Genomic DNA, 17,972 nt, shown 5'->3' with positions numbered 1-17,972 from the left:
CCTGGTATTTATGATATTAATAAAGTTCATGCTATTATCTCTACAGAAGATTGTTGATGCTCAGTAAATGAATAAACATGGCAATTAAATAGATGTTTAAAGGCACCTTCATTATGAAAATGAGGGCTTTATTGTTGAGTTTTCATGCCCTACTTTAGAGGATATAGGCCATATGCAGCAGACTTATTCCTATTTTTATACTTTTGGGAATTGAAAGGAGAGAAATGGGTGAATCTTGGTAAGAGTTACCTTTGATATCTTTGAAAATACTGTGTATTGGAAGGTATCAAGTAAAAAATTCTCAGTGTAGTTAAATCTCTTTAAAATAAATATAACCTATATAAGATTGAAAAATGCTATGAAGCTTTTTTTTTTTTTAGGGCCGAACCTGCAGCATATGGAAGTTCCCAGGCTAGGGATTGAATCAGAGCTGCAGCTGCTGGCCTACACCACAGTCACAGCAATGCAGGATCCAAGCCGTGTCTGTGACCTACACCAAAACTCATGGCAACGTGAGATCCTTAATCAACTGAGTGAAGCCAGGAATCAAACCCATATCCTTATGGTTACTAGTCGAATTTGTTACTGCTGAGGCACAACAGAAACTCCAAAGGCTTTCTTTTTCTTTTTTCTTTTTTGACTTCCCGTGGCATATGAATTTCCTGGGCCTGTATCCCAGAGCTCCCAAGATGCCACCAATCTTGTTGTATCACAGCGGAAACTTCCATGAACTTTCAAGGACAGCTATATTAAAAACGAAAGCATGATAAAAATTTTATATTGTGGAATTTTAATAGAGTTTGTATTTATTTTACTCATTATTGATTTTTATTTTATCCAATTTTCTTAGTGCTGCAATGGTTAGTGCTGTTATTTTTGTTAAAAGACAAAATACTACTGGTTACAAATCATGGGAAGAGAAAATCTTCAGCAAGGTAGCTGAGTGGATATTATAACAGAAAATGGGATAGAGATCATGATTAATGGAAAAAAGATAGTTTTTTCCTCATAGACAAAAAATAACCAGATTGCCAACATGATATATTTTCACTTGTCTGAAGCTTTGAGCTTCTTTGGGGAAAGGTAGATACTGAAATTATTAAATAGAAGGAAAAACTCTGAAAAGAAAAATACATTTTATATTCCAAAATATGTTGATTTTTATCTTTCTTAAATATCGACATATATCTATTGAGATAAAGTGGGGGTGGGAGCAGTTGCTACTTCAAATAAAAATCTCTGCTTCATTTGGATTAATTCAGTTAAAAGCTCTTGAGCTTTAACAAAATTACTTGAATAATAAAGTAAGTCTTGTAGAGAGATACTTATTTTGGAGTGGGTACATGTGCTAAAAATTTCTAATGAAAATAGTAGCCACACTGGGTAAATAAATCATTAGTTTGAGAACGTTTGCACAGTTCACTAATCTCTAAGAGCTGTTGAATGCTACGAAGCACATTCACAGAAGCCAGGACACAAAAACATGTCTGCTAGCTGGGGCGTTGAATCTATCATCTGATTCTCCCAAATGACATTTCAAAAAGGGCAGTCTTACCTTTTGTTAAATTAAGAATAGAGAGAACACTAGTAGAAAGGAACTCTTTCACTCACAAATCACACCAAGCCGGGGCAGCTGGCAGTTATATTTTGTGTGCTGTGAGTTCTTAAGACAACTAATTCTCTGAAGATTGAAATACCTGTGAGGCAGAAATGAGGTTTTGCCCTAAAGTTTTTAGAATTAGTAGCTTAATTTCTATTGTATGTGTGTTGTACTCATGGAATGTCATTGAATAAGTTTCTGTATGGAATTGGGGCCTCGATGGGGGCAATGGTTTATTAGCTGGCTTTATATTTTCATGGATTACTTTTTTCTTTGTAGTCCAAAACCCCTAAAATATGTGGGAAGGGACTCAGATGAAAGTGGTTTGCATATATGTGCCTAAGAGGCTTTCAAAAAGTACATTCATTTGGATATGTTGTTTTCCTCTGTATAGCATCCATGGATATTGAACCAGAGCAAAGAGAGTGCCTGGGCAAAAGCCATTGGCTTCTTGCTAATTGACATTTTTGCTTCTTCTTAGCCTTTTTCAAACTCTCCCTTTGGCGGGGGGGGGGGGGGGAGCTCATTTACCAGAAGTAGGAATCTAAAGAATTTGGCTCCTCCAAGGAGAGAAATACAGAAAGGAAGGAGGACTGTATTTTCTAGATTCTGAGTCAAATATTTTGACTTTGCAACTAAATTGGTTATTTTATGTCTTTATATTGAGAAGTGAAGCAGTCTTCTGGGATAAATTGGGTGACAATATATCCAGTATATTCCATAGCAGGTTTATTCAAGAAGAAAATGAGGCATACCCAAAGGAGAGTGTAAAAGATAATTTACACCAAAACAAAGGAGAAAGGAGCTCATGTCTGAATAGTGAGTTAAGATGAGAATGGGAAAGATCTCAGAACCAGGTGGGGGAATACCGTACAACAGGACAACTTTCTGACACAAAAGAAAACCACAACTCAAAAAAACAAAAACACAACTCTTTAGAAATCCTATTATTAGACTTGATAAAAGAATGCTAACAAAGAAGGCGTATTTAAGTACTTTGTACATAGACTGAAATTAACATAGTTTAAATCCTATTGGCAACTATTGAAATTGTGCACATAAATATCTACACATCCAAAATGAAATTTTGGAGGAAAATTAAATCCATATTCATTCAACTTTTGTTTATCTAAATTGTTTCTCACAATGAAATATACAACACATATGCATATATACACACAAATATAAACGTACATGGAAATTTGAAGGGGATCAGGGCTGAATATTAAGGGGGCAGGTGAGTTGTGTAGAGTGTCACTCATTACTATCTAAGGCGAAAATATGTGGTTGACTTTTTCTCTCTGTTCATTGAGCATTAAGTGGAATTGAACTGACGAGAAAGAAACCTAATTGTCTTTTTTGAGTGGGGCACCTATTGTGAATCATATTAGCACATCAGCTTCATTGTCTTTTATCCAGTCATTCGTGCTAAAGTTAAAGAAGTAAAGATCAAGTGCCATGATGTGACTGCAGTAGTTGAGGTGAAGGAGATTTTAAAGGCTTCCCTGGTCAACATTCCAAAGGACACTGTTAACCTTTACACCAGCTCTGGCTGCCTGTGTCCTCCACTTAACGTCAATGAGGAGTATATCATCATGGGCTATGAAGATGAGGAACGCTCCAGGTAATTCACTCCTTAAAGATTCAGAATAATTTCTATGCATATCCTATCCTAAATCCTTTTCTCTAGAGATCTTACTCTGGGGCTCTGACTTTGAGATCTATCGACCTTCTGGGGGATTAAAGATAAGTTTAGTTGGATCCTTCAATTTCACATATAGGATAGAAAGTATATGTGTGAAATTTGTGGGTGTGTACTTTTCTGGGGAGAGGGATCATAACTTCATTTGTTCTTAAAGGAGTCCATGACTTTCAAATAGTTAAGAATTACTGTTTTAAAACTTGGCTGTCCCATTCTAGTATAAACAGTAAGTCTTTCTTGGCAATGATTCCTTGTATTTTTCAAAAATGTATTTTAATTTTTCAAAAATGGTTGCTTCCTTAAAAAATATAGATTACTGTTGGTGGAAGGTTCTATTGCTGAGAAATGGAAGGATCGGCTTGGTAAAAAAGTTAAGGTAAGCCTCAATTTTATATTCAAAATGGCACATAGAAAATAAAAGTAGAAAACTAGCCATTTGTCATTTGAACCAAATAGCTGCCCTCAACTACATGAGAAATATTAAAGCCTAATGTATGTATTTAGTATTCCAAGAACTGAGTTTGTCTCTAACATCAGTATCATTTAAGGAGCAAATTCTCTGTGTGTATATCAGAGATCCAACCACAGCTGCCTAACTTCTCCCAATGGGAAGTCTAGTTGTAGTTAGCTCAGCCTTGGTTGGGTGTAACCACATTACCATTAGGGCTCCAGGCTCCTTCTAGCTTATGGCTCTGTTGCTTTTAAGAGTATTGCTTCCATATTCATGTTCAGCTGGAGATCACAGGATGGCTGCCCCACTTCTGCTGCACATCACACCTACATTTCAGGGAAAAAGAAAAGGGAGGTAAAAAAAGATTTCTAAGCACCCCACCTGGCAGATTTTACTCAGGTCTGGGTCTCATGTCCATCCCTAGCTGCAAGAGAAGCTGGAAAATGTTTTTGAGCTGAATATGTTGGTCCCTTGCACAGTTATAGTTCTGTGAGTCAGAGAAGAAGGGGAGAATAAAGCATGGGTAGAAATGTCACTGTGCATAGACACCACTAACCATGTACAAAGTGCAGCCTCATTCATCTGTGTATAAGAGATCTGACCAAGATGGTCTTTAGAGTAGTAACATAGCTTTAAGGCAATGACTTAGATTCTGTAAGTGATGCATTTTTTTTTTTTTTAATCACAGTTATTTTAGAAGGTTCCATTTCCTTTTACTACACTAAGCAAATCTGTTTCAATGAAAGGCATGTGGGGGAAGTTTGCATAGATGGGCAAAGAATCATAAAGGGTGTGTGTGTGTGTATTGGGCAGGAAGGGGGGAGGGGTGAGTGGGAATTGTACCAAACATAATACATCCTCTTCCTTCTGTGAGTTTGAAGGCTTGGGAAACATTTTAAGTTAAACACCCCTGGGCAGTTTATCTTATACATCTGGCACTTGACACAGCAGACACATTTCAGTTTAAGTGACCTACAAAAATGTAGAGGGCATTCTGTTGTAGGAAGAAAATACCCTCCAGTAAACTCTCCCCCCTGCCAATATTTTGTCAAAAGCGAGGTGTATTTCAAGTTGACTTATGAGAATCCTCTATTTGTATCTCTTTTCAGTTTGTTTGGGGTTTATTAAAAAGTGACTTTTCAGTATGTGAGAATTTCAAACTGTCCTTTTAATTCAGTTTTCTGCTTGCTAACGCAGAACAGGAATTTGTCCTAAATTCCTGTACCAGTTAGAAGAGCTTTCAGCATCCTTGTTGCAAAGCATGTGGAACGGCTTGCTGCTGCTTTTTTGGTACCAAAACAATCATCATGTAAAGACCCAGGACATGACTTTTTGTCCTGTTCCGTAGTGAAGCAAACATATTTCCATTGCTTCTACAGGGAACTCACAGTTACTATTGTGAAATTATTTACATTTTCAGTCTGAATTGAAACATGCTGAAGGGAAGATAACTTGAAATAACATATTCAGAACTTAGGGTTAAAGATCGTGGTTGGGAAACCTCTTTTGGCTAGAATTATCCAGATCCTTACTTTAGTTTTTCAGTCAATTCTGAGAATGTGAAAAGGAGTTTTATGGATGATAATATTGTTGTTTTGTTAATAAGAGTTGCCCTTTTTGGCTGATTTTTTTTTCCCCCTCTCAGGGATAGGTCAAGAATTAAAGAAAGATTTTTTTTTTTTTTTGAAGTCTCCATTATAGCGGGTTGTTCAAATCAAGATATATGGCCTGTCTTGGGGAGTTGAGAATCAGACTCAACTGACTTTTAATTTTTTTTTTTGTCTTTTTGTCTTTTTGCCTTTTCTGGGGCCGCTCCTGCGGCATATGGAGGTTCCCAGGCTAGGGGTCTAGTCGGAGCTGTAGTCACCAGCCTATGCCAGAGCCACAGAACACGGGATCCGAGCCACATCTGCGACCTACACCACAGCTCATGGCAACCCAGATCCTTAACCCACTGAGCAAGGCCAGGGATTGAACCTGCAACCTCATGGTTCCTAGTCGGATTTGTTAACCACTGAGCCACAACGGGAACTCCTCAACTGATTTTTTTTTTAATTTTTAAATTTGCAAAACAATAAGATTATGGAATTAAAGTGTGCTAAAATTAAGAATTACTTTCAGTAATTGAAAATTGAGAATTTGTTATCTACTAAGTATTTTATGTATTTTTCCTCTGTTAATCTTCAGAGCACTAAGTGGATATTATAATCCTAATGTGTAAATGACAAGGTCTAGTCAGTTCAAGAAACTTCAAATGGTAATTGATGGAGTTAGAATTTGAACTTGGGCCATCTGACATGAGCTCCTCGATGCCTAAAGTGTGGTCCATGGACTACCAACATTGGCATCACCTGGGAGCTTGTTAGGTGTGAAAATCTTGGGCCCGATCTAGACCCACTGATTGAGGCTCTGTGATTTTAATAAGATCTCCAGGTTATTTCTATATTCATTGAAATTTAAGAAGTACTGCTCTAGCCCTCATTCTTACTCCCCATATTACCCATTATATAACTTCCATTTAATTGATTACACTACATGTAAATGTTATTGAAATTGATAATATGAAATATTAGTCAATGTAATTGTTATTAAAAACATTGGTGGAGTTCCCGTCATGGCGCAGTGGTTAACGAATCCAACTAGGAACCATGAGGCTGGGGGTTCGATCCCTGGCCTTGCTCAGTGGGTCAAGGATCTGGCGTTGGCTGTGAGCTGTGCTGTAGGTCGCAGACATGGCTCAGATCATGAGTTGCTGTGGCTGTGGTGTAGGCCGGTGGCTACAGCTCTGATTAGACCCCTAGCCTGGGAACCTCCATATGCCGTGGGAGCGGCCCTGAAAAGACTAAAAAAAAAAAAAAATTGGTAATGTATGCTTTGTAAAACTTAGAAGGAGGGCAGAACTTTTTCTGCTTTATTGTATTTAGTAGGTATTACTTAGAAAAATATTTTTAAGGGACCCTCGTCCTCTCTCCCCCCATTTTCATTTTTTTTCCCTGTTCAAATCACATTGGTTTAAAAGGCTGTGTTCTTATGTGTTGTAAGAGAGGAAGATAAAAGACAACCCTTCCTTCAGATTCTCTGAGCCTTCGATTTGTTGATTGTCCATGAAGTGCTAGTCTCATGTATGTTACCTAAGGAAATAGCCAGAGAGATCAATGTATATTTTTGTCACCATTTAATGACAAAGATTTTTTTTTCTTCCTTTTTAGGGCTGCACCTGTGGCGTATAGAAATTCTCAGGCTAGGGGTTGAATTGGAGCCATAGATGCTGGTCTATGCCACAGCCAGATCTGAGGCGCATCTATGACCTACACCATAGTTTGTGGCAACGCCAGATACTTCACCCACTGAGCAAGGCCAGGGATCAAACCTGCATCTTCACGGATACTATTTCTTAACCTACTGAGCCACAGTGGGAGCTCCCTGACCTGGAGATTTTAAGCTTGACATTTGATACAAAAGCATTAGTGACATGTTACAGGTGGCCAATGTCATGCTCTTTCAAATAAAAGAATTACATTAACAGAGCATCAGTCTCGTTGTTAACGTGGGGTATAGCTTTTCTACTTTTGGAAAAGTAGTAAAATGCCTTTGAGATGCAATCTTAGTCAGTTGTTAGAATAATAGAATGAAGAAATGGTGACGTGTGCTGATGACCGTGTTCTGTTCTAAATTTCACAGCGCTGGGATACGAAGCTCCGTCATCTAGGACTGAATAAAAGTGATTCTAGTCAGAGTGATTCCACCCAGAGTCAGAAATCTGGCAGGAGCTCTAACCCTCGGCAAGCACGCAACTGAATCCTGAAATCCAGAAAATCCTCCCTGGACTTCCTATTAAGACTTGCATTGCTGGACTAGCAAAGGAAAATTGCACTATTGCACGTCATATTCTATTTTGTACCACACAAATCAGGTGGTAAACTGATATTGCTTCTACTTTTTCTTTTGTTTTCTGCTTTTCTCCTTCTCCCCATCCCCCCCCCCTTTGGTGGTCTGGGTGCAGATCCTTAAATATAGTATATGTATTCTATTTCACTAATCATGGGAAAACTATTCTTTGCTATAATAATAAATTAAACATGTTGATACCAGGGCCTCTTTGCTGGAGTAAATGTGAATTTACTGTTCTGCACTCAGATTGTGAATGCAGTATTGAATGCAAAGAGATTTCTGGTATACACAGAAAGCTAGATATGCTATAAAGCATACTTTGCTGATCTAATTACAGCTTCATTTTTGCATGCCTTTTGGGCATTCTCCTCACGCTTAGAAAGTTCTAAATGTTTATAAAGATAAAATGGCAGTTTGAAATCAAATGCCACACAGGCAAAGCAATCAAGCACCAGGAAGCATTTATAAGGAAACAACACACAAGATGAATTATTTGCAAGATTGGCAGGAAGCAAAATAAATAGCGTTAGAAGCTGGGGAAAGAACATTTTGCCTAATTGAGAAGCGCAACTGAAACCAGTAGCTGTTGGGGTTTTAACAGAAGCATTTTTCTTTTGGCAATACATTTGATTTGTTTGTGAATATATTAATCAGCATTAGGAAAGTGAATTATAACTAGACATCTGCTGTTATCAGCATAGCTCTGTTTACTTTGCTTCCTTTTAGAAAAACCCATTGGTGTAAGTCTTTTTCTTCTTCTTTTGAAATAAATCTCACTTGCTGCATTTGACCAGGAGAAGAAAGTATGTGTGTATATGCACCAGGGTGTTATTTTTAAAAGCTATGAATCTCTATAAAATGCTGTAGTTGCAGGAGGGCAAAATGTGCAGGGTTGTGGGATGTGTGTGTGTATATGTGTGTGTGTGTGTGTGTGTGTGTGTGTGTGTGTGTGTGTGTGTACACCCACACCCAAGCTGAACTGAATCACAGGCCTATGAACTGGCCTGCACTTTGTCATTTGGATTTGTGCTGTTTAATGTGCAGTAAAATATGCCTAATAAAAGGAATTATGGTTGTCAGGAGAAAGGTGATTCTGACTTTTGAAACAAATGCACATTCTCATTACCCAAGCTGCAGTGGGGTCCCCAGAGACCATGGGAAACAAATGATGCTCTTTCTTCTTCCTCCAGCAGGATTCTTTAGAGCCTGAGCCCATCTCTTGAAAGTCTCATTCTCTTATGCTTACATATTTTATATTAATAGAACCAAATTTCTAAGCTATGGTATGCTGAAAAGAAAACAGTTGTGAAGCAAAATGGTGCTCTTTCCTTCTACAAGGGCAAGCATGCAAGAGTGAATTCACTCCTGAACAAAAGCTTCCCAAAATGGTAAACAATAATTTATCTAGGAGTTCCCTTTGTGGCTCCGTGGAAATGAACCCGACTAGTATCCATGAGGATGCATGTTCAATCCCTGGCCCTTGCTCGGTGGGTTAATGATCCAGCATTGCCATGGGCTGTGGTGTAGGTCCCAGATGTGGCTCGGATCTGGCATGGCTGTGGCTGTGGTGTAGGCTGGCAGCTGTAGTTCTGATTCAACCCCTAGCCTGGGAACTTCCATATGCTATACTTGCAGCCCTTAAAAACATAAAAAAATTTTAAAAATTTAAAAATAAAAAATTCATCTAAATTCTTTCTTTTGAAGAGCCCATCCTACATTCTGACTGACCCCCAAACCCTGACAATTTCTATACTCCCAAAGGAGTTCTCACCTTTGCCTGCATCAGGATCACATAGTCTTTGAGCTGCCATATGATTGCTTTCAGGTATTTCACCCTCTGCCCTTTGGACTTTATTCTGACGTGACTAAGATAGGGTCACTTCTTTCCAGGTGCTGCTGTTGTAGCCTAAAAGGAAAGTTTGTGTGTCACAGGGTAGTAGTGAAGTCCCACAGGGGAAGAAGTACACCTCATATCTCTTATGCCTGACCTTTATGCTTCAATCTGAGCCTCAAGGACTGAGGATGGGAAAGTGGCAGTTCTGCCTCTTCCTCTTTTTCTCAGGCCCTTTTCACATTAATGATGGAATGAAGGGCAAGAATTGACTGCAGGAGATTTAAAGAAGTGATTCCTCAAATCCACAAAATGTTCTCAACTCTTCCAAACCATAGTAAGAGGAATTTTTTTTTTTTTTTCTTTTTTTTTCTTTTCATCTGCTGAGAGTAAGAGGAATTTTAAGTGGTAAAATATTTAGATGCACAATGAAAGCCACAGGTGTTTCAAGTGCCTGTAGTTTTTCTCTTTTCTTGGGGGGGCGGTAATTTTTGTGTAGAGATTTAGCACAATTATGCTCAATACATATACAATTATGATATTCATAAGCAAAAGAGGACCGCCTTCCATTTTGCTCATTGGCATGAAGTTCTGTCAGTTAAATTTTCTAATGGTCTAAGGTCCATGAATCAAGTACATTTGCTTTTTCAGTTGGATAGTTGCAGTATCTCCGTTAGTAAATTATGTAGAGGCCTCTTTAGAGATACGACTTTTTTTTATCATAATGGTCACATTCAAACTGCAAAATCATTTTTACTGTGCAATTGCCATAATACAAAGACATCTAATTAATGCCCCTCTACAGGCTTTTTTGGCAGGTATTAGCTTTCAAAGCCATTAAAATTTTATTGTATATGCCTCTTTGTCAGTAACCTTGATCTGCAAAATTAAATTTTTTTTGGAAAATTTGGTTCACCTTCAGGTTTTTAATTTCCCTAGCTAACAACAACAGCAAAATGTTAGATGCATGCTGAATAAATGAGCAAAAACTAAAATAACAGCAAACTTGGATTCTCTTCACAGATACGTGAGTATTTTACTGTGTCACATGCAGAGCGTAATCTGATTCGGTACCATGTGCTGCACTGAGCATTTGGGGGTGGGGCGGGACGAAGTCCTGTCATTCCACATCTGCTATAGATTAAGAAGGTAAATACAAAAATTATAATCACTTCAAGTAAATAGCACAACTTATTGTCTTCTGCAAGAAATTATTTTCTATTATCTTTCAACAAATAAAATGACTGAAAAATTAAATATTTCAGTTTAAGCATTTTTTTAGACTGAGTTTTAATAGTTTAATAATGCAAGCTTTTAAGAACATGGGTAAAAATGAGGTAAACCAGAGATTTATTTCTTTTTTTTTGTTTTTATTTTTGTTTTTTGTCTTTTTAGGGCCACACCCGTGGCATATGGAGGTTCCTAGGCTAGGGGTTGAAATGGAGCTGTAGTCACTGGCCTATACCACAGCCGTGCCAGACTTGAGCCATGTCTGCGACATACCTACACCACAGCTCATGGCAACACCATATCCTTGACCCACTGAGCAAGGTGAAGCCAGAGATTGAACCTGAATCCTCATGGATGCTAGTCAGATTTGTTTCTGCTGAGCCACAGTGGGAACTCCAAAGCAGAGATTTCGAATGCTGTTACTGAAATTCAACCAATAGGATTTTAAAATATGGCTGCCAACTCTATTAGCAGTAATCATACTGTTGATAATTTATCTCTTTGGGGTACTAATGTCTGACAGTGGCTGCAGTTCTCTACAAAACACTGACGTGCATTGCCTCACATCCCTGAAAGCCTGTGAAGGAGGAATTATTTCCATTTTACAGATGAGGAAACCAAGAATTTAGAGCTTCAGAGTTATGTAAGTAACAGAGCTGGGCCTCAGACCATCTTATTCTTATTTCACAAATTATATGTTTTTCACCATCACAGATGCTGATAAAAAGATAAGTGCTTCCTGATGTAAACACCCAATGCCATTGGCCTGGAACTACAGCTGTCTACACACCTTTTTGCTTAGAGACCTTCAATCATTCAAAAAGACCCCTTTATCACACCTTGAAGGTTCTCAAAACACAGGCACTTGGATTCAAATTCTCACTTTGCAATTTACTAGCTGTTTAGCCTACTCTCCGAGTTTTAAGATCAGGTGAGTTGAGCTGGGTGGAGCCACTGAGCAGTGCCTGGAGCATGGGAGGTGCTTAATAAGTGTGAGAATTATTCCACCTTTACTCTCTGTGAGGTACTCAGTTCCCATGCTGTATATTTGCTATATAGGCTCATGACCCAGAAGAAAACGTGGATTCCAAGATCCTACCCCACTCTGTTCTTTCTCCTCCATCTTTAAGATGCCAGGCTCAAAAAAAATCCCCTCAACTCATCCTCAAGTTGGAGATAAGGAAAATCACTTCCCTTTTCCTCCTCCAGTGAGAGAGATGTGCTTAGAAAATAACATGATCAGGAGACTAGATAAATACTTAATTTTTAAAAAGAGAAGTTCTATATAAAAATGACATAGTACTCATTTCTACAAATACTTAAATCACTGATACGAAGTTATTTCAAATATGATTTATTTTAGAAATCAAAATACTTCTCCAGTCACTTTCAAATGTAGAGGATGGTAAACCCATAGAAAACTTAATAACTTTAAGCTGGTTATCTCTATGGAGATATCAACTTCCAGATTAATTATCAGGCTAGGGGTCCAATCAGAGCTGTAGCCACTGGCCTATGCCACAGCCACAGCAATGCCAGATCCGAGCTGCATCTGTGACATACGCCACAACTCACAGCAACAATGGATCCTTAACCTGCTGAGCAAGGCCAGGGATTGAACCCACGTCCTCATGGATACTAGTTGGATTCATTACTGCTGAGCCACAATGGGAACTCCTTAATCTTTAAATTTTTAAGTGTAATTGGGTTTTTTGTATTTTACTATTATCCATTATAAGTAATAAATTATTTCACAACAAAAAGTAAAGCAGGTCAAACAATTTTCCCTTAACATTATTGGTAAAAATTTTGCTTTCTGAAAAGGTTATTGTTCATGGTTTAGGTAGGCAAGGAGCGATCTCTTGCAAAGATATGCGTTCTCAATATGAGCTGAATTTCATCAGAGGAGCTTCTTGGTGTTTTGCATTTCCTAGGAAGTTCCAGAAGTACTAAAATTATATGGAGACCAAGTGTTTATGTTTCAAAAGTGCAGGCTCTGCATTCCAGGCTACACACTGAAGGTTCTCAAAACACAGGCAGCTTTTACTGAAACTTGGAAATAAGGAACACTCACAAGGGCTTGGACTAGTACAAACTAGAAAAATAGAAGATAACCTAAGAGCCAGCTAAAAAAGGGAACAACCTAACTCAGGGGTTGCATAGCAAATACTTCATGCTTTGTGGGTTATACCATCTCTGTTGTCACTGAGACTCAAAAACAAACTTTGACAATACATGCATGAGTCAGCATGGTGGTGTTCCAATAAAACTTTACTGACAAAAATAGAAAGTAGGCTGCTTCTAGCCCTTGGGCTACAGTTTTCCTCTGTGGACCTCATCAAATACTCTCTGACTAGTTTGAATTATTTTATTATTTGTTAGACTTAATGAAATAGGTGGTTTTGGTAGCATAGAGAAATTACTAAGAAAAGATAGATTTGTGCTTAAATAGGACTTTGCTTAAATTTTTACCATTAGAAGTTTAATTTATCGTTTGAATATTGCCCTTTTAAGGAATCTGCTTAAAATGCAAAGGCTTAAGAAATGTATCAAGTCAGCATTTCCTTAGTATTAGTTAAGTAGCTCAGCCTGAAGAAACTACATGGGAATACATAGCATCTCAGGTAAAGAAAAGGGGATTGAAAGGGGAGAGTCATGAAAAAGGGAGGTATTTGTCTTACCCTTTAAACAGTTATTCATAAGGATCCATTCGACCACCCAATAACATTTTTTGTTGTTGTTGTTACTGCAAAAGCACGTTCTTAAGGAATAAAGTCCTGCATGAATGAGTGCTCAGATACCCAGGCAGGCAGCACCACTTCGTTCATTGCACACCCATTCAACAAGCATCAATTGTGTTGCAAGGCTCAGCACTAGGAAATGAAGGTAAGAAGTGGAATAGGATAATCCAGCAGGGAAAATCCATATATAATACAAAATGGTAGAATCTGCAAAAGAAGCAAGAACAAAGGATAATTCTTTTTCAAAGTCCCTCTAACTGCCAGTCTTACTTCTTTCTTGTCCTCCCTCCCATTCATTCTAGTTTGGTGTATTAAAATGTGTTCCTAGTGCTGATAATTCCTTACTTTTAAAGTTGGTGTGAGAGTAATAGTGAAAAACTAAACATATGGTTAGTAGTTGTTGTTTGTAAAAACCTTATTTATTCTTTGCCATTTCTTTAATATTTCCATTTGAGTTGCTAAAAGTAAAAAAAGATACTAGGAAGTGTTGTTGCTCATGCACTGAAACCCCCTTGTGTGTTTAACCCATTTACCATATGCTTGATTTACAATGGCTTTCCCTGCTTGATGAATCCCACATGCCCCATAATTTAAACATCTTAATGTGCCTCTCACTGGAGTGCCTTTTTATTTGAACGTAAATTGATTCTGAAACTGCTCCCAGTCAGAAGTTTGTGTTTGATATACTGTAGCTTAGAGTGGAACATGGCCACACTGAAGTCCAATCTACAAGGTAAAGGATTGGGGTGCAATTGCCACCGTAATTAACCTAACTCAGGTTAACTTAACTATAAAATGTACACTCTAGCTGACTACTTCACCTGCCACAAATAAACGAATGGCATAGATTCTGAGCCACTCCGTGAGTGAAATGCAGTTTGTTCGTATAAACACAGAAGAACCCCAAGTTCATTTCCCAATTTATGCTGCTTATTCTTTTTTGAGGACTTTGAGGGACTTTCAGTGGGAGGCAGTGTTTGTAGCATTCCAATTTTGTAGCAACCCCATTCACTCTTGTCCAGTCCAGGTCAAACTACACTGAAACCATTTAAGAAAGTGACTTATCTATCATCTCTCTCACTCAAAAAAGTATGCTGGAAGTCATTTAATGATTTCTATTTGTAGATAATTCTAAGGCTAAATAAGTATTCCTGTTATTGGCAAGTTACACAGCAGGTTTTAGAGTAAGAATAATGTCAAGTTACATGAAATATTTAGCTGCAACTATGAAGCTTATGCTTCCTTTTTTTTCAAGTACTTGTTCAACACTTGACACCTAAATAGCCAAATTGGTAAATATTTCAGACTTAGGTTTCACATTCTACTCTTCAAGCTCAGAAAATGTGTGAGCTCCAAATACTCCTAGGGTCAGGTGTCAACTCTCCTTGTAGACAAACTCTAGGGCCTTTCCCTGGTGCACGTTTCAGAGCCACAGCCCAGAGAGTGTCTTGCAGTGACAAGGCCAGGCCGAAAAACAGCAATGTGAATATAACCAGGCAACAGGTGCACAAACATATCCAGAGAGGAAAGGCCTGAGCCTGGGAAGAGCCCAGTCTCCACAGTGGAGGTTGGCCCTCGGCCCTTGGCTAGTGTCACCATGGCCAGAAGCTGTGTTGATGCAGAACTCTTTCTCCAAAACACAGAGGATGGGTGATTTTTGACCCAGGTAACCGAACCTATCCTCTTGAACAACAGATTCTTTTTTCTTTTTGTCTCTGGAAATGAACTGGCCTTAAAAGTTCCTGAGGCTCGAGGCAGATAGAGAAGGTATAACAACTGTTTCCTCCACACCAGGAATTAATGTCATACGTTAAGGTTCTTCTTGCCAGGGGAGACAGGGACAGAAAACAAGCCCACTTTAATGACAGGCAAATTTAAATTGTAAAGTAGTTTTTTATCTAGCATCATTGTTTTTTTGTTTGTTTGGGTTTTTTGTTGTTGTTCTTCTTCTTCTTAGGGCTACACCTGCAGTATATGGAAGTTCCCAGGCTAGGGGTCGAATCAGAGCTGCAGCTGCAGGCCACAGCCACGGCCACAGCCACAGCCATGGCAATACCAGATCCCTTAACCCCTGAGCAAGGCCAGGGATTAAACTAGAGTCCTCATGGATACTCAGGTTCATTACTGCTGAGCCATGACAGGAACTCCCTATCTAGCATTGTTAATCTCAAAGGACACTTTGTCACCCACTCATTCAATGTATGTCTTTTCTGAGTGCTACTGTGCCAGATGCAACGTTTGGTGGTAGATGTTTTTGCATGGCAGCTGCCCTGTTGGAACATACAGTCTGATTCAGGAGGCAGATGAGACAAATGATAAATTGTGAGAAGAGCTAAGAAGATTAAGAAGGGTGTGCTAATAGAGACCGTTGGGGTGGAGGTGGATGTGGAGGTGGACAGGACCTGCTTAGCAAGAGTAGAGTCATGGAGTGAGAATCACTGTGATGTTAATGACACTAAACTTTGTGTCCTTCACTTGTTCCAGCTGGAGGAGTCTCATGAGCATAGGCTTTTATAAGATTTACAAATTTAAGATTTAAAATTTTTCCATTAAAGAAAGTTCTCCCCAAATGTGCAAGCTTCAGGGCCCACAAAGTCTGACTTCATGCTTGGTGGTTAAGGAAGATTTCTGAGAAGAAAGAGACATGTTGGTTATTCCGATAGGGTGAGAAGGAGCCTGCCATGCTTGATATGGGGATAGTAGTCTAGTCGGGTTAAAGGGCGCTTTGAAAATCCCAAAGCTGGAAATTGTCTAACCACTTGGAGGACATGTGAAGGAGTAGAATGGGGAATGGAGAAAGAGGTAGGGGAGAGAGTAGGAGGAGTTAGTGTAGACAAATGTGGAGGACCACAGTAGCCACATTAGAGAGTTTAGTTTGTGTCAAAGAGATGTGTAAAACCATTGGCATGTTCTAAGCAGACAAATGACATAATCAGATTTATGTTTTTAAAAGGTTATTCATGCCATAATAATTGATATGGGATTGGGAGCGTGATTGTAGGCAGGAGACAGGTGGAATGTTTCAGGTGAGAGATGGTGGTGGTTTGGATTAGAGTAGCGGTCATAGTGGTGATGGAGAGAACTCAGCAGAGTTAACGTACATATTAGACTTTGAAATCATAGCTGATGGGTTGGATGTAGGGAGCTGGGAAGAGAAAAGAGTCAAAAATGACCTGAATAAATTGTTTGACTAGAGCCATTGGGTTGATGGAAAGGGAAAATTTGCAAGGCTGGGTTATGAGAGAATAGAGTTCCAATTTGGTTGGATTAAGTGTGAGACATTCAGTAAGTTACTCAACAGGAAGATGTTGAATAGGCTGTCAACTATATGAGTTTGGAACTTAAAAGAAAGCAACAGGTAAAAATTGAGGTGTTACCAACATATGTTTGGTAAATGTAACATATTTCTAAACTATAATAGAGTTCCTATTTCTGTTCTTTCTACTGGTTCTTCATTCCATAATTTAATTAAATGAGACAGGACAAACCCTCTAAACTGGATGAAGCAGAAATGCTCGGTTGAAGAGATACTTTCACATGAAACTACAGGATTCTTAAAAGATGCTGGAGGTGGGACAGAATTACTGCCAGAAGGTTGCAATAATCATAAAAAGTTGTATTAAGAATGTCTAGGAAGACATTTATTAATATAATGGATATGACTACCTACGTGTGACTATGTCAATGCTGACATCTCCTTAAAGGTGATATAAGAGCAGGATTGTAGAGTTAGACATAATTCTGTGTTATTTAATCCCACTGAAGGATGCTGGATGAATTAGGTATGTGAAATATGTCTACCATCTTAACAAATCAGACTTTAGCTTTGTTATCAGCATTAGTTTACATTTCTTAGTGGCCTGTGAGAAACAATTACACTGAATCATTCCAATAACGAAGAGACTAGGCTTTGAAAGCATGCATGAAATGTGGCCAACATTGTGTTTTCCTGTGGATTAAGACCTTGATTTTAGGAAGTTTTGGCTAGGACATGTCTTCCTAGAGTTAAAGACACATTTTACAAATAAGAAAGGAAGAGAAATATTGACTGATCTGGTTCTCTAATTTCTTCCAAGTGTAACTGAAAGTTGTAGGGGTCAGCTATAATTAAACTCAGTCTGAGGGCTTAGGATCCTGACAACTCCATATCTGTGTGTGGTGTCTGTAGAGTTAGAGACAGTATCAAAGAACTGTGAAGATATTGTAAGGAGAAAGTAACTGTTATGCTGGTCTTACAAAAAATTCTTACCTTTTCCTTAGGGAATATAGCAGTAAACATATCAGTAGCTCCATAAAGTTACATTATTCTCTCTCTCTCTCTCTCTCTTTTTTTTTTTTTTGTCTTTTTAGGGCTGCACCCGTGGCATATGGAAATTCCCAGGCTAGGGATCCAATCAGAGCTGTAGCCGCCAGCCTACGCCACAGCCACATCAACAGGGGATCCGAGCCATGTCTGCAACCTACACTACAACTCACGGCAATGTCGGATCCTTAACGCACTGAGCAAGGCCAGGGATCAAACCTGC

General features: G+C 38.6%; 2 protein-coding genes across 2 annotated transcripts in view; one reads left to right on the top strand and one right to left on the bottom strand.

Annotated features, from left to right (window-relative positions):
- Nucleotides 1-8,726, top strand: part of FRZB (frizzled related protein) — a 43,501-nt gene extending 34,775 nt beyond the window's left edge. The window contains exons 4-6 of the mRNA NM_001243330.1: nt 3,020-3,224; nt 3,615-3,678; nt 7,435-8,726. Coding sequence (NP_001230259.1) covers nt 3,020-3,224; nt 3,615-3,678; nt 7,435-7,551 — 386 coding nt within the window. The 3' untranslated portion in view covers nt 7,552-8,726. The remainder of the gene's footprint in view (nt 1-3,019; nt 3,225-3,614; nt 3,679-7,434) is intronic.
- The window catches only part of DNAJC10 (DnaJ heat shock protein family (Hsp40) member C10), a 184,309-nt gene that overhangs the window by 41,512 nt on the left and 124,825 nt on the right, over nt 1-17,972 (bottom strand). The window contains exon 16 of the transcript XR_014829889.1: nt 16,457-16,591. The gene's annotated coding sequence lies outside the window, so the exon portion shown is untranslated. The remainder of the gene's footprint in view (nt 1-16,456; nt 16,592-17,972) is intronic.

The sequence above is a fragment of the Sus scrofa genome, chromosome 15 (genome assembly GCF_054392235.1).
Source record: "Sus scrofa isolate SSC_HxYL_T2T_F1_AM1 chromosome 15, Sscrofa_HxYL_maternal_Yorkshire_Landrace_v2.0, whole genome shotgun sequence".
Taxonomy (NCBI): domain Eukaryota; kingdom Metazoa; phylum Chordata; class Mammalia; order Artiodactyla; family Suidae; genus Sus; species Sus scrofa.
The sequence above is the reverse complement of the archived record's forward strand: the minus strand, read 5'-3'. Positions and strand labels throughout refer to the sequence as shown.